Source organism: Solea senegalensis, linkage group LG14, assembly GCF_019176455.1.
Source record: "Solea senegalensis isolate Sse05_10M linkage group LG14, IFAPA_SoseM_1, whole genome shotgun sequence".
NCBI classification, from domain to species: Eukaryota; Metazoa; Chordata; class Actinopteri; order Pleuronectiformes; family Soleidae; genus Solea; species Solea senegalensis.
Genome location: NC_058034.1, coordinates 7,277,819 through 7,298,537, shown reverse-complemented (window position 1 = coordinate 7,298,537; position 20,719 = coordinate 7,277,819). Strand labels below are relative to the sequence as shown.

Genomic DNA, 20,719 nt, shown 5'->3' with positions numbered 1-20,719 from the left:
ATTGAGGGACTCTGTATTTAGAAATCAAGATTTTCCAAATTTGGATGATTGATTTGACAAAACAAGACATTGTGAAACTTTTCCTTTGGCGTTTAATGTAAAAATCGAGACAAGATACTCACTCAACAAGAATATACACTCACTGGCCACATTAATAGGTACACCTGTTCATGCATTTAAGCATGTAGACATGGTCAGGTGACCTGCAGACTGAGAATCAGAATGAGGTGGAAAGGACATTTAAATTACTTTGAATGTGTCGTGGTTGTCGGTGCGAGTTCTTCAGAAATTGCTGATTTTCGGGGAGTTTAAGAAAACCATCTCTAGGGCTTACAAAGAATGATTTGAAAATGCCTTGTTGATGGCAGAGGTCAGAGGAGAATGGCCCGACTGGTTCAGAATGATAGAAAGCAACAGTGACTCACAACAGGATCTCAAATGACCGCTTGTCACTGGAGCGGCAACTAACGATTATTTTCATAATTGATTCATCTGTCGATTATTTTCTCGATTAATCGCTTGGTCCATAAAATATCAGAAAACAAATGTTGATCGGCGTTCGTCAAACTGGGAAATGATGATTTTCTCAAATGTCTTGTTTTTAGTGATTTCTTTGTTCTCCAGAGCAAAGAAGTGAAGAAAATACTCACATTTAAGAAGCTTAAACAATCGGAAATCTCGTTTTAATCATGAAAAAAAACTTCAAACCGATGAATCGATTATCAAAACAGTTGTCGATTCATTTAGTTATCAATTATTAATCAATTAAACGATTAATCGTTTCAGCTCTACTTGTCACAACCAACGCATGCATCTTTACACACAACACTTAGGACCTTGAAGCAGATGCACGACAACAACTGCATGCTAGTGGCCATTAAGTGTAATTGGCAGGTTAACCGGTAATTGCAGCCTTAATCTGGTTAACTGAACAATCAGATACTAATTATGGTAGTGCGCTACTTTTAGCACCGGAGTCTACGATGAGTCACTTCTGCCTTTTGAGGTGTGCAAATTCTTACTGTAGCTTATGAAACCCTCCTATCATGGCCTTGAAGAGAGGTTATTGTATATGCCAGTGAAAATAAAATATCATTATTGTCTCGTCATAGGTTTTAGCAAAAGTGTTCAGTTCTCCTGGAAACGTTTTTTTGCTGTTGTTGCAGACTTGATTAGCCGTGTTTGGTTTCAGTCAGAGCTTTTAAATAACATGTCATTTTGTAATGAAGCTGAATATCTGAAGCCATGGGTGTTTTTTTGGGATGGATAGTTGTGAAGTTCTCAAGGACGTCATTTGTGTTCTCTTGTAGCCGTGACCAGACTATATTTGGTCCTGTTTTTGCACTCAGCCACATCACTCAGTCTGAGTTGTGTGTGTTGTGTCTGCATTAATTTAGTGGAATGTGTGATTTTTGACGTATGCCCCAATGTACATAAATACTTTTTTCCACTGTTTATTTTCGTAATCCCTTGCTGTGCATTCAGCTGCCGTTTTATTGTGTATGTGTGTTTTTGTGGGTTGTTTCATGATTGTGATTTTAGACCTTGAGGTCCAGAGGGGGAGAGAAAACACTTTAGTGATCCTTAATCCTTGGAGAAATATTGTTTCTCCCTAACATAAGAAATTATGTCACGTTTAAGAACCTGTAGAAAAATGGACAAATGTGTTTTCCCAAGCATTTTTCTGTTTTGGTCTTTGATTCCTATTATGGTGTTGTATTATATTTTTAGTTTATGATTTTTTTGTATTTTAGTGCTAGTTTTACTGTTCCAGCCATATTTTATTTACAGTAACTGTATTCAGGTTATCCGTGAATTGAATTTATGGGATATTATAAGCTATACGTTTGAATGTGGACCCAGAAGAGGACATGTATCACTTGAACACACATCGTATTGTTAGAGAAACATAAATATTCATGTTATCTTTCGGTGTTGTTTTCATTCCAGCGGCGCTGCCCTTCATCATCTTGACCATTGTGTTCAAGCCGTATCAAAGAGGGGTTTACTGTGACGATGAAAGCATCAGGTACCCCTTAAAACCAGACACCATCACCCATTACATGCTGGCAGCCGTCACCATCTCCTGCACTGTCATCATTGTAAGTTCTCCCCAGAACGTCAATCTCCCCTCTTCTTCTTCTTCTTCTTTTCCCCTTTTATCTCACATACTCTCACTGGACATGACATGATTGTACTCATCTAAAAATCATCTTTTTTGTCCCCTTTCATTTTTAAATGAAATGGTTTTTAAGTGGCTTAAGTAAGTTCTAACAATGTCACAAACTGTTCTCCTCCTCCTCCTCCTCATCAGATCTCCTCTGGAGAGGCGTACCTGGTGTACAGCAAGAGGATCCACTCTAATTCAGACTTTAACCAGTATGTAGCCGCGCTCTACAAAGTAGTGGGCACCTTCTTGTTTGGTGCGGCTGTCAGCCAATCACTGACCGACCTCGCCAAGTTCACTATCGGCCGTCCAAGACCCAACTTCATGGCTGTATGTGCCCCCAAAGCCTGCACAGGATACATGCACGTAATCAACTGCACCGGCAGACTACAGGACGTCACAGAGTCCAGGTAGGAGAGGAAGAGTGTGTTCTAGAGCTATTTACGTAACTAACACACACCAGAGGAGAAGGGAATTAAATTCACATCATTGACGTTTTACACGACAATGATACAAAGGAAATACCGCAAGATCAAATTGATTTCAGTCACATTTCGTCTTCGTCTTTTCCAGATTGTCCTTCTACTCCGGTCACTCCTCTTTTGGGATGTACTGTATGCTCTTCCTCGCAGTAAGTACATCACACACATGCCTCGACTCGGCTCTTAAACACAAATGTCAATAAGCATCTCCATGTACAGTAAATATGGAAATGAAAATCACCATGCAAATAAATATCTTGGCATGAATTGGCCATAAATGTCTCCTCACTGGCTGAATGAATAGTTGATGAAAAGGCCCAGTTTGAAGCATGTGTGACACAAATGGGGACAGAAATGATCCGGAGACATGCAGAGCATGTGCTGTGTTCTCTCTTCCAGGTCGGCCGATCCAGTTTCTTACTCTTGGTCTCGTTTGTCGTTCATAAAAGTTCGGCAGGTTTTTCGTGAGGCCAAGTCAAGCAGCGTTGTACAGCTCGTAGAAAACTCGATTTCAAAGATCTCCAGCTCTTCTGCCAGGCAAATGCGACGAGCTGCTAAAAACATGTTGTGTAATGCAAAATTCTGCATCTTTAACAGTCACCGAGCAGAAGCCCGTGTTGTTGCCAGGGCCATCATTTGTTGGCATCTGTTGCTTTCCACTAAAGAAAGGGGGAGTTCAAAAGGGAGAGTCAAACTCAACACTTAAAAAGAAGGCTACTGTTTCTGCAATAGAGAGACGTTCTTAAAGCTATTTATCTTAATTTCATTTTTTTTTTATGTAAACAAATAACGAACATTTGTCAACATCCATTCTAAGTTAAACAAAAAACCCTTCCGCCCTCTGCTCTCCCTCCTCCAGCTCTACGTGCAGGCGAGACTGGTGGCGAAGTGGGCCAGACTTCTCCGGCCCACCATTCAGTTCTTCCTGGTAGCCTTTGCGGTGTATGTGGGTTACACCCGAGTCTCTGATTACAAGCACCACTGGAGCGACGTTCTGGTGGGTCTGCTGCAGGGAGCGCTCGTCGCTGTACTCAACGTGAGTATCCAAGGGAAACCCTGGTGGAATTTAAGAACTTCTTTATGACGCCTCCATACTTCCACTCTAAAGTGACTGTGTATAGCAAAATCTTTTTATTTCATTCAAAAATGACAGCATTACGTGCTCAAACAAAGAACTTTTTTTTTTAAATTGTTAGCTTTCTGTGAAGCTTTGGCAGCCATCAAACCTGTTGACATCTTAACTCTGAGTCTTGCGCCTGTGGTTTGAGGCATTAAAGGAGAGCAAACATGGGTGGGATCACAAGAATGACATTTAGTGGCAAATCCTACTGTCAGCGATACTAGCTTCAAAGCTGAGCGGCTGCTGATGAATCCACATTTCAGCTTTACTTCACTCCCACAGTAACAGTCGGCGCAGGCGGGGGAAATACGGAGGGTTTGAAGTCTGACAACCGAGTGTGACTTGATACAAACCCACACACTTACACTGGCAGGTTCTCAGGCAATAAGTCCACTCTCTCCATAACATCCAGCTGGATTTCTTTATTGTTTTGATAGACCCACTGTCATCACCGCCCTGTGGAAATTCTGGTTACGTTGAGTGTGGGTTTATGCATGTGTGCAACTCGGTGTATGATTAATTGGGAGGTAGACCCGCGCCCTTGGCCTTCACATTGCTGTGTGCAATAAGAGACCCTCCCGGGCTTAGTGTTTTATAGCCTACAGGGGATGTGCCCGCTCTCTGTGTGTTCTCCTCTCCAGTGTGCATGTGTGTGGAAGTGTTAGCCCGTCGCTTAGCAGCTGTGTACGGAGCCGTCCAGACGTATGTAATCACAGTTTCCAGACTTGTCCTGTATCCTTCACATGCTTAACACTTCAATTTAAAAAAAACCAAAACAACTTACCTTCTCCCTCTCCTCTCCTCTCCTCTCCTCTCCTCTCCTCTCCTCTCCTCTCCTCTCCTCTCCTCTCCTCTCCTGTGCAGGTGCGCTTTGTGTCCGACTTCTTTAAAAAGCGTCCTCCACGCTGCACCAGGCCAGAGCCAGTGGATAGTGAGGAGCCGGAGAGGAAACCCAGCCTGCAGATGACAGACTCTGAGCACACCAACCATTACAACTATCACCACAATCCCGGCCCTGTGTGATCGGCGGCGGACGCTGGGGAAGAAAGTTCTGCGGCCTGCAGACCCCAAACCTGCGTGGCGGGATCCACCTCAGAGGCCTCAGCCTTTATCGTGCATGTGCACTTTGACAGTAAAGAGTCACCTGCAGTCCTGACGCTGTAGGCTCCATGTAATCTAGAAAGTTATATGGCCGAAATGTTCAATTTTGGCTGCATGAGTTCCAGTCTGAGTGTGAGAGTGAATGGTTGTTTGTCTCTACATGTGTCCCTGTGATGGACTGGTGACCCGTCCAGGGTGTGACCCCCCCTGCGTTTCGCCCTATGTCAGCTGAGATTGGCACCAGCGTGCAGCCTTTAAGCCCCCGGCGCTCCCCCTTTTTTATGTGTCAACCACTCACACCCCACCTGCTCCCCAACCACTGGACTGACTGAGGGGGCCAGGTCCTGGACCCCCCCTCTTAAAAAGACACCATGATGACCTCCTCTTCTCCTGTAAGAGAGAACGGAGCACGTTGTTTGTACGACATCGTTATCGATGTTAAAGCGTATTTGCTTAAATCTGCATTTAGGGAAAATCTGCAAAACTACAGTACTTTTGCCCTGTTAAGTGCAGGGACACACACACAGGTCTGCTAATTACTGCTCTTCCAACGAATGTAAGTCTGATAATCTCTCCTCGCCACCAACACCAACTGACTTGGTTCAAGTTTCACCCACTTAAACACACATTTTAAAATTAAACTGGTACAGTTCGGTTTGGTACAGGTCGGGTCAGGCTTGTGTTTCGACGGTGCGACGACATCGAATGCGACACAGCAGCTGACAACAATGGAGGACATCCAGCAGCTTTATTTTTCTTTCTAACTCTGTGACCAACACGTCAATCTTTGTTTGAGAGAAGACTGCAGACGGTTTCGCCCAATCAGCTGGTCTTCAGTACCATTATTCTCTGGTACCCCAAGGGACGGGTGCCAAAAAATGGAACCATTGGGGCCGGTTATTTTAGTACTAATGGAAATACAAGGAAATATGTACTATACTGTACCAAACCGAATTGTTCCACTCTGTTGGATTTTGGTAGTGCCTTAAAAAGCCGTATATATATATATATTTATATTTATATATATATATATGTGTGTATATATATATATATATATATATACATATATATATATATATACATATAGTATTTATATATGTATATATCTACTTTAATATCGACTGTATTGCTGGAGCTTCATCTTTTTTTTATGTTTTTAATTGTCTAGAAGTAAATGGATTTAATTTTAGAGCACCTTAACCTTGGTTCCACACCAGGAAAACTGACAAAAAATTAAATCTGCATGTTGTTGACAAAGGTTCACAGTGGACAAGCTCACGGAATGAAAACGCCAGACCAGGACATTCACAGTTACAGGAGCTGACAGAACGTGACAAGCTTATGCTGCAGAGAAATCTTTGATTTGACACTGACACGTCAGATGTTTTGAGGTGATTATGCGCGCGTGCTGTTGTCAAGTGATCCATTGTTGAGTCTGATTCACTTGTACCACTCTAAGCAGATTGTTTTATCCTTGTTAGGACACATAAGTCTTTCACCGGTCACTGTATGTACCGACTAGTTCAGATTCACCCTCATCAGTAGTCGCGCTTTTCTAAAATGTATAAAGTTTAATGTCAATTTTGGGTTTTATGATTCCTTCATATTTCCCTTGTGTGTAATGGACTGCAGAGGTAGAAATCATTGATGCGGATGATTTGAGTACTGGTGAACTGCATGCATCAAACCACTACGATATTGCCAATCATAATAGCGTTTTAACAAATTTGCCTGTTATTGTTCCCTCTGTCTGATTGTGTTTTTATATAACTTCTCTGCAGAAAAACAGTGATTGAAGGAGGATGAGACAACCATTTTGAAAATGGGGTTTTAATTTATTTTAAATGCGTAGACTTTCTTTCTTCTTTTTTTTAATTATTATTAAACTTAATAAGGTTGGAATTGCCAGCGCTGTTAAGGTTATTGTGCAATCACCCCTGCTTGCCACTATGAGCCACAAATACTACTAATTCTACGAGACTATCATGCTCTGTGAAGGATGTACATATGCTTGTGTGTGTGTGTGTCTGTGTTTGGTACATTTTTAATTCACCTGTACAGTGAGCTTGTGGCCTGTGCCTTCACAGACTGGTCCCCAGTGGGGTTACCACACAAAAGGATCCAATTCCACGTCTAAACATAAGCCAGATGCCTCTGCGTGGCCTTTAAAGGGATGTTGTAATGATAATTGGTTACATATCCAACTGCGCTTTTTTCAAGCTGTAACACGGCTCCATTCCCACTTCAAAGAATGTTCAATGCTCCCTTTTTCCTTCCCGTGTTGATAGATGGGGTTAGATTGTGAATGAGTCCTTGTACGGCATGCAGTATTCTGGAGAGACGGATTGACGCAGGGCAGAGACGTGAGGATGGAGGGAGTCTCACCTGATAGTCATTGTGAGGCCCTAAAGGTGAGCTCGGTTCTGGGAAAAGGCGGCTTTGGGGTGTGGGGTATCCCATGGTAAACCTTGGTCTCTGGCTGCATTCACACATTTGAAGCAGATTTGAAACATCTGGAAGTGGTTGGGGTGAAGTGCTGTGCAGGCTCCCTCCCATGCCCCCTTCATCTAAATCATCTGTGCATTACTGCAGCCAGACTAATAACCAAAATGAGGAGGAAGTAGGAATGTCACAGCATTTTCATTACCCCTTTAGCTTTTGCAGAAACCGAGGTTCTCAGCTGGTAATGTGGCTCCATGTGTTTTACCTGATTAGTGCTTCAGAATGGGCACTGGTCGGCCAATTGTTTTTTTTTGTTGTTTTTTGTTTTTTTTCAAATTTCAGCTTGTTGGCGATGTTTCATGCCGTGTTCGCTTTTGTGTATAGATTATATCTATCATCTTTAAATCAGAGAATTTTAAATAAAGATATAATCCACAACCAGATTTATCATTTTGATTTAATGTATTATTTTTCCCCCCCCCTCTCATCTCCTGTGTTATTTTATTTATCTGATTATATATATTTCCCATGATAAAATATGGCTTGAAAAAAATAAATATGCCCCTTTTTAAAAAGGAAATCCTTCCCTTCATGGCTTGATTTCATTTGAACTGAACTAGCGGAGGCGCCTGCTGTGCTGTCATGGATGGATCGGCAGGGGTTAATCAGGGCTCCCATGGTGCCTCAGTGCACTCAGGCTGGAGAATGGAGCGCGCCACAAAAATAAACACATATATTTATAACAAAATAAACACTGGGCGCATGGGGACATCTGTGGGTGTTTCGTTGGCAGTCGCATTGAAAACCACTGTCGTCCCACATTTAAAACGATCGCACTCGCTCACGTTGTCAAAGTTGTGCATATAATGTGTTTTTTTTGTTTGTTTTTTTTGATTTTCGCTGTGGTGAAAAAAACATTCATGAACATTCATTAGTATAACCATTTTATTTACATAATTACTCATTAAGCTTCTCAGTCAGAGTGATTTACAATATATGAGTTAGTGGCTATTTCATTTTCCCCAGAGGTGCATTAAACACCCTCACTGAATATATTACTGTATTATATAATAGTGCGGTCTCCATAGTAACCAGGGCGTCACTGAGCTTATTGAACAACATGTCTGCCTGTGGTTGTTATCCATCTAAAAGGCACATGAGGTCTACTCTACCTGACTCTGGACACCATCAGTATGTTGAAAATCAAGACACAACCTTGGAATAAATAACTGGAAAAGTGTCAACACAAACACAGCAAATTGATTATTCCTTAGAAACCGACACAAACCCCAAACGGTCCCGTCCACAGGGATGGGATTCCGTAAATGACCGGCAGCCTGGTGAGAAGTGGCTCTCGAGATAAGTGGTTTTGGGAAAACCTCAGCACAGGAAGCAGTAAAGTATGACAGAAAAGACATGGCTGCGCGCCAGTGTTTTGCTGTTGCGGTACAGAGGATGACGCTGGATGTTATATACTCGGCTCACTCTGGCCAGCGTCCCTGTGGGCGACGGCCGTATAGTTTTAAGATGGAATTTCACAACCAGAAACAGAAACAAAGCATAAATATGGGATGGAGTTGCTTCTGTGGATCTTATTTGCATTTGCACAGATGTTGCCAGATGTCTCTTTTTGTTTTTCCCAATGTGTAGGAAAGATAAGACTGAAGTTGGCATGAACATAAGTTGACTGCGTTTGTGGTCTTCGTTCAGTTGGAACGGTTTACGCCCCCATTTTCAGCTCTTGGAGAACCTGCCTCTGTGAAAGTCACTTATACTGTAGTGCTCCACGGTCACACACCCACTGTGACCGACACGGAGAGGTCAGTGCTGCTGCACAGGAAACCACTGACCCTTCTGAGCATCACTTGGACATCCAGTGCAGCCTTTGGTTAAGCACAGGGCCAGGAGAATGGAAGTCTAATCCCAGAGTGGTGACCTTTACATGAGAAGCTTTGTTTCCATGTAAAGAAGATTTCCTTCAACATAAACATAAATAACAGTAAAAGTCACCCTGTGTGTGTTTGTGTGTGTACGTGTTTGAGAACAGTTAGAGAATTAAAAGTGCGCTCCACCGTTGATTCAGAGGTGTTACATGAACTAACTTCTCTTACTTTCTCATGTTACAGGCCAGCGGAGACATTTTTAGCTTGGCACTGTATTCTAGCAATTAAAATGCCTCCAGAAATGTGCAGCTCGTCTGTTGTTTTTCTCCTCCTGTTACAGACAACAGTGCTCCACAGCCAAAAGGATTGTTTCTGCCAAAACAACACATTAATTAACCAACTCTCTCTTCCACACGTACTCACACACACACACACACACGCACAACAACCCCATGCTATTAATGCAGCTTCATCAGCCAATGTCACGGCCTTGTGTAATTTGAATAATAGTTTGAAACCCACAAACCCTGAATCCAAGAAACGGTCTACCCTGACCTTTATGTGCTGAGGGAATACATTTATGACACAGTGTCATCATTTCTGCTGTAGTAACTGCTGAGGTTCAACGTGTTAATCGCACAGGCTGCATATCAATAAGGCAGCTACTATTGATTAACCTCAGGATAGTAAATGGGCTGTATTTACATAGCATTTTTCTTCTCTTGATGACCACACACATTCACTCACACGTTCATACAGCACACGTGTATGATGTTACAGTACACACTACTGCACTGGAGCTGGGGGTCAAACCCATGTCCTTACGTGTGGATGTCGTTCTTGCTAGTGCGAGTCTGGTTTCTTATATCCGCATGGTTGGTGTAGTGGTTCGCAACCTGATCAGAATAAGGGCCCTTCTGCATGGAGTTTGCGTGTTCTCTGTGTGTGTGTGTGTGTGTGGGAGGGGGGGGTTTTCTCTGGTTTCCTCCCACAGTCCAAAAACATGCAATATGGGGATGAGGTACACCGGGCACTCTCAATTGACCGTAGATGTGATTGTGAGAGTGGATGGTTGTTTGTCTCTTGTGTCCCTGTGATGAACTGGCAAACTGTCCAGGGTGTACCCCCGTGTAGTGGCCGCCACCGTTGCCTTGCAGCTAAAAGACCCAGGTTCGTGACCTGGTCCAGACGAGGGCCTTTCTACATGGAGTTTGCATGTTCTCCTTGTGTTTGCGTTGGTTGTCTGGTTTCTCCAGTTTCCTCCCACAGTCCAAAAGCATGCTGGGTTTAATTGGACACTCTAGACCAGGGGTGTCAAACATACGGCCCAGGGGCCAGAACCGGCCCGCCAGAGGGTCCAATCGGCCCACAGGATGAATTTGTTAAAATTTCACACTAATCTAAACATAACGTCAAATGCTCCAGATACCCGTGACTAAATGTTTGTGCCTTTATAGATCCAGTGTGTTGTGTAAATAGTAAATTTAGGCATGATATTGTTGAAATTGCACTTATATTTCTCAAGAAATGTCATGTTTTGTAAAATTATCCTTCGGTAAATGTAAAACAATGGAGAAAAAAACAAAGGGGTTCTTGTTGTTCATAGGTTATTATGCCATTATTTTACTATTTTTACTGGTCCAGCCCCCTTGAGATCAAATTGTGCTGTATGTGGCCCCTGAGCAAAAATGAGTTTGACACCGTAAGTGTGAATGTGAGAGTGAAAGGCTGTTCGTCTCTGTGTGTTGACCCTGCGATGGACTGGCAACCTCTCCAGCGTCTTATGCCTTGTGTCAGCCAGGACTGGGACCTCATGTGAAGGACGAACGTTCACATTCACCAGCTCTCTCGTCTACAGCTCTGTCTCTTGGCCTTTGCATATTGTCTTGGACTGTGACTCTGCGCTCAGCGCCCAGCTGTCAGGGCCGTGTGGATAATGGCACATTTCTTTTGCACGGCCTTGGGAGCAAGGCAAACAGAAAGAGAAAAAGAGCTAAAGCAGGTTATCTGGCAGCTAGCCATCCTCACCACTACCACCAGAGACCCTGAAGAGGGATTTATACATTTATATATTGACACACACACACACACACACACGTCATTCGCCCTTCTGCTCAGCAAGTCATGCAAACTTTATAGATTTATGGTCGAGGGGAAAACGTGTCCTGCTGTGGAATAGTAGTGACACAGAGAAGTAAACAGACTTTAGCTACATTGCTGTAGGATGTGCGTGTGTGTGTGTGTGTGTGAAGGGCCTCTGTTGTGAAATGGCCCGTGCTCCTGCTTCAGGCTAGAATGATGTCACACCAAAGGGAACAGCAATGTGTAGTCAAAGCCACGTGGATGAATTCTGGCTGTATTAATAATGCATAAGAATGGGGAAAGTTGGAAAGTTGCTTCTGTGTGAACACAATACAGGCGATACACATTTGAAATAAGCCACTTTATTGGGAACAGCTGTCAATCACATGGCAGCAGCTCCTACAATTCAATTCAATTTTCATTGTTTAGCGCCGAATCACAACACACATTATCTCAAGGCGCTGTACATAGACAACATCAACGAGAGCAGAGAAACCCAACAATTCACACAAGGACATGGTCAAGACGACCTGATGAAGTTCCCACTTCCACACACACACACAAAAAAAGCTGATTTAAGTGGCCTTGGCTATGGTCGCTGCCATATTCAAACTACTCAGATTTAGTTTCAGGCACAGTCGTCTCCAGGGTTTACAGAGAAAATATCTGAGAAAGAGAAAATACCCAGCGATGTTCTCTGGATGAAAATGCCTTCAGAGGAAAACGGCCAAGTTCATTCAAAATGATAGAAAAGCAATCGTAACTCAAACAACCACGATGGACCTTGAAGCAGATGTGCTACAACAGCAGGAGACCACACACCGAGTGCCACTCCTGCCACTTAATAAGGTGTCATGAGTGCCTAACATGGACTTGTTGTGCAGAGACCACCCGTCTCATCAGACAGGAACGGGTGAGTCCATTCCACAGTTATGTTACAGCTTTTATCCCAAACACACTTTTAATAATGCTGTTATATTTGTGTTTCCAGGTTAACACAGAACACAGAGCTTTTTTTTCCCCATACTGTGTTGAAAGTATAGAGGCTATAAGAATATGTGTGTAATATAAAGTGTCTTATATCCTTTTTTTTCCAGCACAACGTCGGCAATCTGATGATCTTCTTTTCATTTTCACTTGGATTGAATTTGTTTGATTTAGCTCAGTGTCACACACACAAAAACAGCGGTCAAACAGTTTTCAAAGATTGAAATTGAAAAAAAATATTCATTCGGACAATGTAAACTTGAAGGAAATGTATTATAACGGTGTCTAAAAATTAAATATCCAGACGTATTTTTATATCAAGGCATGCCGTTCTGCAAAAGTCTCTCAAAAATCAGTGTTTGCATGCCACTGAGAAATAATAGATAATAGATAAATAAATATATAGGTAAAGGGGCAACTAAGGGTTAACCCTTAGTGCTCACGAGGCACAGATCTGAGCCACAGGTGCACCCTGCGAGCTTTAAAAATGCAGGGTTATTCCGTCTTCTTCTGTGTTGTTGAGTCAAAGTTATGATTCCTTTTATATCACATTTGTCGTCGTGATAAAAAGTAACACGAATGGAATAGAACTTTATTTATGTATTATAATTGTGCAGAAGTGACAGAATAGACAGAATAGACAACTCATTCCTCAGGTGTGTTGTTGGAAATATATATATATGTATATGTATATGTATATATATATATATATATATATATATATATATATATATATATATATATACATAGGTTGTGCTGAAAAGAAGGATATAAGACACTCATATAATATAGTGTCACTCATATAAGACACTAACATAGTAATGGATAAAAGCAGCCGGAATGCTCTGTGTTCTAAGGGTTAAGATTGCAGAAAGCTGTGTGTTGTCTTACACATAACGTGTGTGTGTATTGAACCTATCAGCAGTGTAATGATGGAAATCCACAAATACCAGCATATTATGTTAAATGACACTTTAACTACATTTTTGTGGAACCCAAACTTAACATTTTAATTAGTCACTAAATCAGCTGTACAGTCCCGCACCCTGAGCGTGGTGCCCGTCCTTTAACACTGTCGTTTACATTATTGCTCCAAATGTGGTCTTGTAGTAACATAGATTTCTGTTGACAATACAGCCCGAGCGCTGCGGGAAACTGCTCTAGGCCACTATATTTTGTTTCTACTATATACACCAGTTGGATTCTCTTCAACAATACTATACCTATTATTACATGGATGCCAAAAGTACAATCAGGACTCAGTTTACAACAATTTGACATCAGACATCATTTGTTTCTGTCTTCAAATAATAATTTAACTTCGATCTTATTCACGATTTAGGTAAGATATATTTTTAAGTGTAGCTGTTGCCAATGAAGCTGCAGCAGAGAGAGAGAGAGAGAAGGCCCTCAAGGGGAAGTGGGAGGCCTGGGTCTGCTCAACAGCCAGCTGGCCTCCTCTGGAAAATACAAGATGCCTTCTCGTGCCAGAATGTGCAGAGCGAGAGGCGGTAGCGAATGAAAGAAGGGAAAATGTTAGTGTGGATGCGTGCCGGCCAAGAAAGAGAAGGAGAACGTGGTTCATAATCTCAAAATTCAACAATCTCCTAAAGATGGATGAGTGTTGGCAAGAGAGAGAGTTGGAGGGAAAATGCCAAGACCAAGAAATTGAATTTGCCTTAAACTTAACATGGTAAATAATTTAGTATATATATGATTGATAATGTAGGAATAATGGGATTTTGCAGGTGGACATTATGGTGTCAGAAGGAACTCGATTATTCTTGATTACTTTATTTTTTACAGTTCTTTACTTACAGTTTCATGCCACCTTAACATAATGGGCTTTCAAGTTTCTCTATTACAGTTTCTAAAAATGTTTTAATACAAAACCCTATAAAATGACATGATTATTTCCATATCGTATAGGCCCAGCTTATTCAAATGGTGGCCCGTGGGCCACATGCGGCCCATAGCCAACGTCATAGTGGTCCAGCCTGTGGTTCCACCAGAAACACTAGAAAAAACAACACTTTTGATTCCTACATACATTCCTACTGTAGTCTGACAGGCTTGATAGCATTGATAGTTTTCTGTTAAAGGCACTGTTAGTTGTTTGTGGGTCTTATATCACATGTGTTTACCTTATTTCAAAGAGAAACAAATGCTAATATTGTGCACCACTTTGATTTCATGCAACCAAAATAGTTGTTTTGCATGTTCTTTTATTATGTTTTGAATGCACTTTTTGACGCACTTTCTAAATGTGTCCTCACCTGCTGCTTACTGGCTGCAGGAAATGTCTGGTCCAGCTAAATTTCTTGGTTTGAAAATGCGACTTTGTCATGGAATAGTCCTGATGTGAGTACATTTTTCAGAGAGAACTGATTTGGTAGTTTGAAGATGAGAAACGGTTCAAAGTGTTTTGTTGAACATAACTTGTTTTGACACCATTTCATGTGGTTATTCATCCACAGCCATAGCCATGATGAATATAGATATAGTGAATGAATTGTGACATTAACAAAGGGCATACATAACCTAACGTTTTTACACGTTTCTCTAAAAAATACAATTTATTCCTGGTTTCACTTTAATGGCTTTAAATTTCAAAAGTCACCGCAGGTTTACTGGGATATGTTTTCAACTGTTAGCATGAATATGTGATGTTAAAATCAGTATTATATTATATTTGTAATATTAACATTCGCGGCAAGGAGCGCGGTGTCTACTGCCTAATGATTTGTTATAATTTAATGTTTATACTGAGGCAGGTGAATTTAAATGCAAATTAAATACTTTATAATCAAAAAAAAAAAAAAAACATTTTAACAATCTCACTCAAAGTAAATAAGGTAATCAAGCAAGTGCTTAAGGGCCTATAATTTCCATCATGAGTTGACCAACCTGAATGAAAGGGGTGATTTGAATTTTGTTTATGAATTGATTAACTATATATGTAACTCTTATGTGGGTGAAGTGAAGGTGCAGCTTTACAGCGGCGACACCATGTGGTAGAAGTGTATTATTGCAGTCTGTTGCTATGGTAACTACATCAATTCAGCATCTCTATCAGCTAAACAAAGTTTTTTTTTTTTTTAAATGTAAATACTTATTCTTGTCACTGCTCTTTCCCCCATATATATGTCTTTCTTGATTTACATTTTCAATTACTGCTTTTTGAAGTTCACACATTCACCTCCAGTCAACGTCTGTAATCGATCACCTGTATTGATTATGCAGAGTTGACCTCAAATGAATGACAACAAACAACAAAATACATACATACATACATACATACATACGCACATCTGTATTGTATCCTGTTCACTGGGTTCGATGTGGCTGCAGTACTGCAGTTGGACAGCAGGTGGAACTATAATGCAGGGTTCCAGCTCTGCGCCTGTAAGTGGACTGATACACTTGTTCTCTCTCATGAGACTTTGGATGATGGGAGTTTGTCCTTGAGGCAGGTATCACTTGATTGCACCATGTCATGTGAAGTTTGCTTTTCCAGCAACAACGGAGTAATTACATTATTATTATTTTAGCTTAGGGCTTTTTAATAATCTGTACTACGCATTCTTTTTAAAATAAAGGTCAATAATCCTAGTGATTTGTCTGGGGGGTTTTAAAATTCACATATTATGCTTACTCTGTAATACACGCCATGTTTAATGATGCATTTAGGCTCAACTTCTACAAACATGCAAAACGTGTTTTCACTCCCGAGCCTATCACATGCCTTGTTCTCCTTTCTACTGTATATAAAATACATGTACACGTTGCCCTCCCCGTTTAAAAGGCTTAAACGTACTCATTAACACCTCACTTGTGCTCCAGCGGCCTGCCGGCACTCATGTGAAGGAGAAATACTGTGGCAATGACTGCACACTTTTTTGCAAGAGTGCATCACTCTGCTGCGTGAGATGGGTGACAGCACATGCAAAGTGCTGTCAGTAGCATTTGCAAGTCAATACTCGGATTTAACCGCTTCACTCTCCACTCGGCGTGGATCGACAGCCGGAACTCAAAATCACCTCCTGAAAAGAAACTCTTTAGTCACTCGGCCCTTTAAAAAAAAAAAAAAAAAAACGTTGTTGACCTTGACCTTGTTCAGGAATTCTCTTGACTTATTTTTTTATTTATTGATTGGTTTCCACATAAGAAGATGATGTGTGGAAAAAAATTTACTGACTGTTAAAAAAAAAAAAAGAGTCTGCTTGCCTCATCATCACCTCAGTGTACATTTAGTACCGTTGTGGATCCCATGACCATATTGTGCAACCTAGATAGTCAAAAGGAGATCTTATTCCTCTTCACTGTGCAGGGATACAAATCGCCCCATTGTTCTGTGTTATCAAGAAGAAAATTCCACACACAAAGAGGTGAACATTCCCTTTTCCTTGGGTTACAGCGTGCTGTGATGAAAACAATGTCCTTTCTCCTGAAAAGAAAGAGCTATTTAGCAAATATCATAGCAGTGGGTAATTAACTGTGTTGATGTCTTCAGTCTTGTGCTATGTGGTCCAAAGGCTGGATGAGTTTTTTTTTTTTAGTGGAGGAAACAATGTTACACCATGGCACTGGCATTCTCGAGTTCCCAGATACACATGCCTGTGAGCGTAAATGTGTCAGCGTCTGTTTTATGTGCATACGTGTGCATATGTGTGTCACAGAGAGTATTTATTTGTATCCGCCTGCAAGGAGGCGAGGAGGTGTTGGTGTGTGTGTGTGTGCGTGTGTGCGTGTGCAACACTTCTACATGTGTGCATGTGAGCATAGCTGCTGCTGATGTGGGTCATTACTCCTTCTTTCCCCAGGGGCCTTGCAGCAGGAGAGGACAGAAGGGGAGGGGATGGAGGGATGGATGGAGGGTTGGGGGCGGGGCAGGGAGGTGGGGGAGTGAGGGGAGAGGGAGGGGTTGATTGTGTGTGTGTGTGCGTGTGTGTTGAGGGGTGGTGTCCCAGAGGAGTGGAGACCAATAAATCACGGTGCTGTCTCTGTGCTGACACCCAGCTTGTCTGATGAGGGACAGAGAGGGTGGGGGCAAAGTGGGCCAGTGCTTGGGGGGATGGAGGAGGCTTTGGGGTCTGGAGTGGGAGGGGGTGGGGGGCGAGGGGGCCTTGTCTTCATGTCACTCAAGCCCACGCTGGGCAGGAGCCAGACTCAGTGCTATCTGAAAGCCATGGGGAGAGGCTGTTGGGGCCGGGGAGGGTGGGGACACCGCAAAAACCAAAGGATTACTACCCCAACCAAAGTATCTTCCTCCACTGTCATCTTTTCTTCCCATGGGATGTAGTTTTTCTGTAGAGGGCTCAATCTGCTGTTGAGCTGAGTTAAGTTGAATAAAATGAAAATCCACTCTTTCAACACTCGGTGGTTAAAGATGAAACATTAATGGTTTTTAAAATGATATGCTTTAAATGTAAAAAAAAAAAAGAAAGTTGAACTATTGTGCATGACAGGGAATAAAAGAGAAAATGCCAAACGTGGTGCAAAATAAATGCATAGGCACAGCATTTAAAGGGATAGTTGTGGTATTTTCATATATGGTTGCATAAGGTATTGACCTTTGACCTCTCAGATAACATGGACAGAAGGAAAAACTGAATTTAGCCAAAAAGGCTCACCAAAACAATTTGCACCTGCTTAAGTCTACGATATCTCCAGAATGTCTGACACCTTTCTCACAGGTAGACAACCTTTCATAGCTGGAAACTGAAGTTTGTAAAAGTCCATAGGGAAAATCAACGATTTTACATCACGACACACATGAATAATTAATGCACTGCTGGCTTTGGTGTTTGAAATCCTTTGTTCGGATTTACCTAAGTGACACAAAGTTATCAAATGAAGCAGCAGTAAAGCAGCAGCTCCTGGGTTTTGATTTTGTCTTTGGACTTTGGTGTGGGAGAGTGAGTGGTTTACAAACGTGCTTTTCCAACTGGAAAAGGCTATCTAATGGCAGCATTAGGTGGCAAACATTAATATATATCATAGGAGCAAGCAGGCGTTGATATTACTTGGTGAGCCGTCTGCCATGCTTGTTTTGGATGAGTGAATGCCTGTCAGTCCTATGCATGTTCTGGGCACGACATACAGTATGTGCATAGTACATGCAGCTGTATGTATGAAGCCGTGTGACTGTGAATCAGTGTCTAATAGAGAGAGTGGATATTTGTCCTTGACCATACAACAGCGATGGGCAAAGAAACACTTCAGCTCTTCAGTTTGTTTTATACTGTATGTAAATGGACTTTGCGATGGAGCTTTTGAATGGGCTTTAATTTTCCCACAGGTGCCTGGAACTATGGGGGAGAATGCATCAGACAGGTGAAGCTTATTGATCCAAGCAAAAACACTGTAATAACTGCTCTGCCTTCCAGTAAACAAAAGAAAAAGTGTAAGACTTGATGGCTTATTGTCTCGACAGGATGTCTCTCCAGCAGACCTGGTCCAGTGTTATTGGGGCATCATTTGTTATTGGGGTATCACACACAGTTTGACACTGATATTGCTGCTGGGAACCATAAAGGAATGACATAGTCTCTAAAGTTGCATGGAAAGTAAACTTGTTTTCATTACTTTGTTAAACACCCCCCCCCCTCCTGCTCTGTGATAATTTGCCCACTCTATGTACAGTACTGCTCTCTTTCTTTCCTTTTTCTTTGCCTGAAGTTGCGATGAGCGAGTGATGCGGCTGCTCCCTCGGGCGCTTTCCGCTGCTATGTGTTTTTTTCAGAAAAGTGCATGGAGAGCATGTGTTTACTTTCACTCGGCATATATTTGAGTTTGACGGAATTATTTATTCAAAACGTCACACGGACAAGCTCAGGCCATAAGCGTTATGAGCATTGTGTCCTCTGCCGCTGTGGGCTGTGGGGCCACTTTGATGTTCTGTTGCTCTGAGCCACGGTTGAGGAGAGACGGGCTCGATGGGCCCGGTGTATTTAATCACTGGAGCTCGGCCAATACACACACACACACACACACAAACCTAGTTTACTCCTTCATCTGACCTGCCAATAGCAATAATATGTGTCCTTCACTTATCATTTTCTATCATCTATATTATTATGCCTCCCCCCAGTATACACAACACAGACTCATACATCCTGTGCAACCCCCTGCCTCCTATCCCAGCCCAGTAATAACCCCTAAAACACACACACACACACACACACACACACACACACACGCCATCATGAAACATCTCCCCATGCAGCAGCAGACTGCAAAGCACTGCATTTCTCATGACTTTTTTTTTCTAATAAATGTGATCCCAGAATCTAAGAGTGAGAAAGAGGGAGAGAGGGAGAAAGAGCGAGAGAGAGAGAGCGGGAGAGAGAGAGAGAGAGAGGCCAGTGCTGTGCATTAAAATTCATGGGGAGAAAATGGCAATAAAATTTTTCTTTCTCTTTCTCTCTCTTTTTCCCCCTCCTTTCCTTGCCACTCTCCCTGCATGCTTCCCTTACCCTCCTCTCCTTTTTCATTCCCCCACTTGTCTGCTCAACGCACACACATAAACGAGCCATGCACACACACACACACACACACAAGCTTCTTTTTTTTTCATCACCCGTGTGCACTCTCCCTCTCTTTCAATCTCTAACCCTCCTACTGGCTCCTCTTTCTAAGCATCCCCTGCTGTCCTTCATCCTTTATTCTCTTCCTCCTCCCACCACCTCTCCCTCCCTCCCCTTTGCCTTTCCCTCTCTCTCTCTCTCACACACACACACACACACACACACACACATCTATATTTTCCAACTCCACCTCTGGCAGGTTGTGATTTCCACTGTCAGAAATTGCTTTTTCAATATCTCTCTCTCTAATTATGAGCCCTGCTAAAGGGGCTGTGCCTCGAGAATACCAATTTTTTTCCACCATTCCTCGCTGCATCTCCACAATAAGTTTCCTGTCCTGGGTTAACAGCTAATGCACACATTCCTCGTGAAAGCCTTGCACGTGTGGGAACATCATCGGTGTTGTTTTGGTTCATGGTCTCAGTGGTGTTTGCTCTTTTGGTCAGTTCACTGTGGCCATGGCACATTTTTGGATAGAGTGGAACCAAAAAAATGGGGGTGATGATGGTGAAATTAGAGCAACATGTGTTCGTCTCCACGAGGACAAGGACGAAATGAGGCAAATGTGAGAATTCTGAACACATGCTGACGATTTGTGGGGAGAAAAGGGAAAACCACTGAATCTTGATACCACCACCACACACCCTTCCTCAATCACTCCCTAAATGCCAGGAAAGGGTTAACCCTCACTGAGCTGCACTAGCCTGCCTTTGATTGACGTGCAGAGTATTGAGCTACCTTCACCCACCAATCAGCAGCCGGTCAGCATGGCCCACGTGGGCATCCTCCACGCTCATTGGCTCATTTTACCAGTGTTTATTGTGCACAAGCTGAGCCCCACGTGGAGATTTTATTCAATCACTGAA

The 20,719-nt window shown here is 42.3% G+C and overlaps 1 protein-coding gene across 1 annotated transcript in view; it reads left to right on the top strand.

Annotated features, from left to right (window-relative positions):
* plpp2b (phospholipid phosphatase 2b) overlaps nt 1–7,755 on the top strand; it is a 20,347-nt gene extending 12,592 nt beyond the window's left edge. Inside the window, exons 2-6 of the mRNA XM_044044368.1 lie at nt 1,951–2,102; nt 2,315–2,577; nt 2,741–2,798; nt 3,509–3,685; nt 4,634–7,755. Coding sequence (XP_043900303.1) covers nt 1,951–2,102; nt 2,315–2,577; nt 2,741–2,798; nt 3,509–3,685; nt 4,634–4,792 — 809 coding nt within the window. The 3' untranslated portion in view covers nt 4,793–7,755. The remainder of the gene's footprint in view (nt 1–1,950; nt 2,103–2,314; nt 2,578–2,740; nt 2,799–3,508; nt 3,686–4,633) is intronic.
* The last annotated feature ends 12,964 nt before the right edge of the window (nt 7,756–20,719 follow it).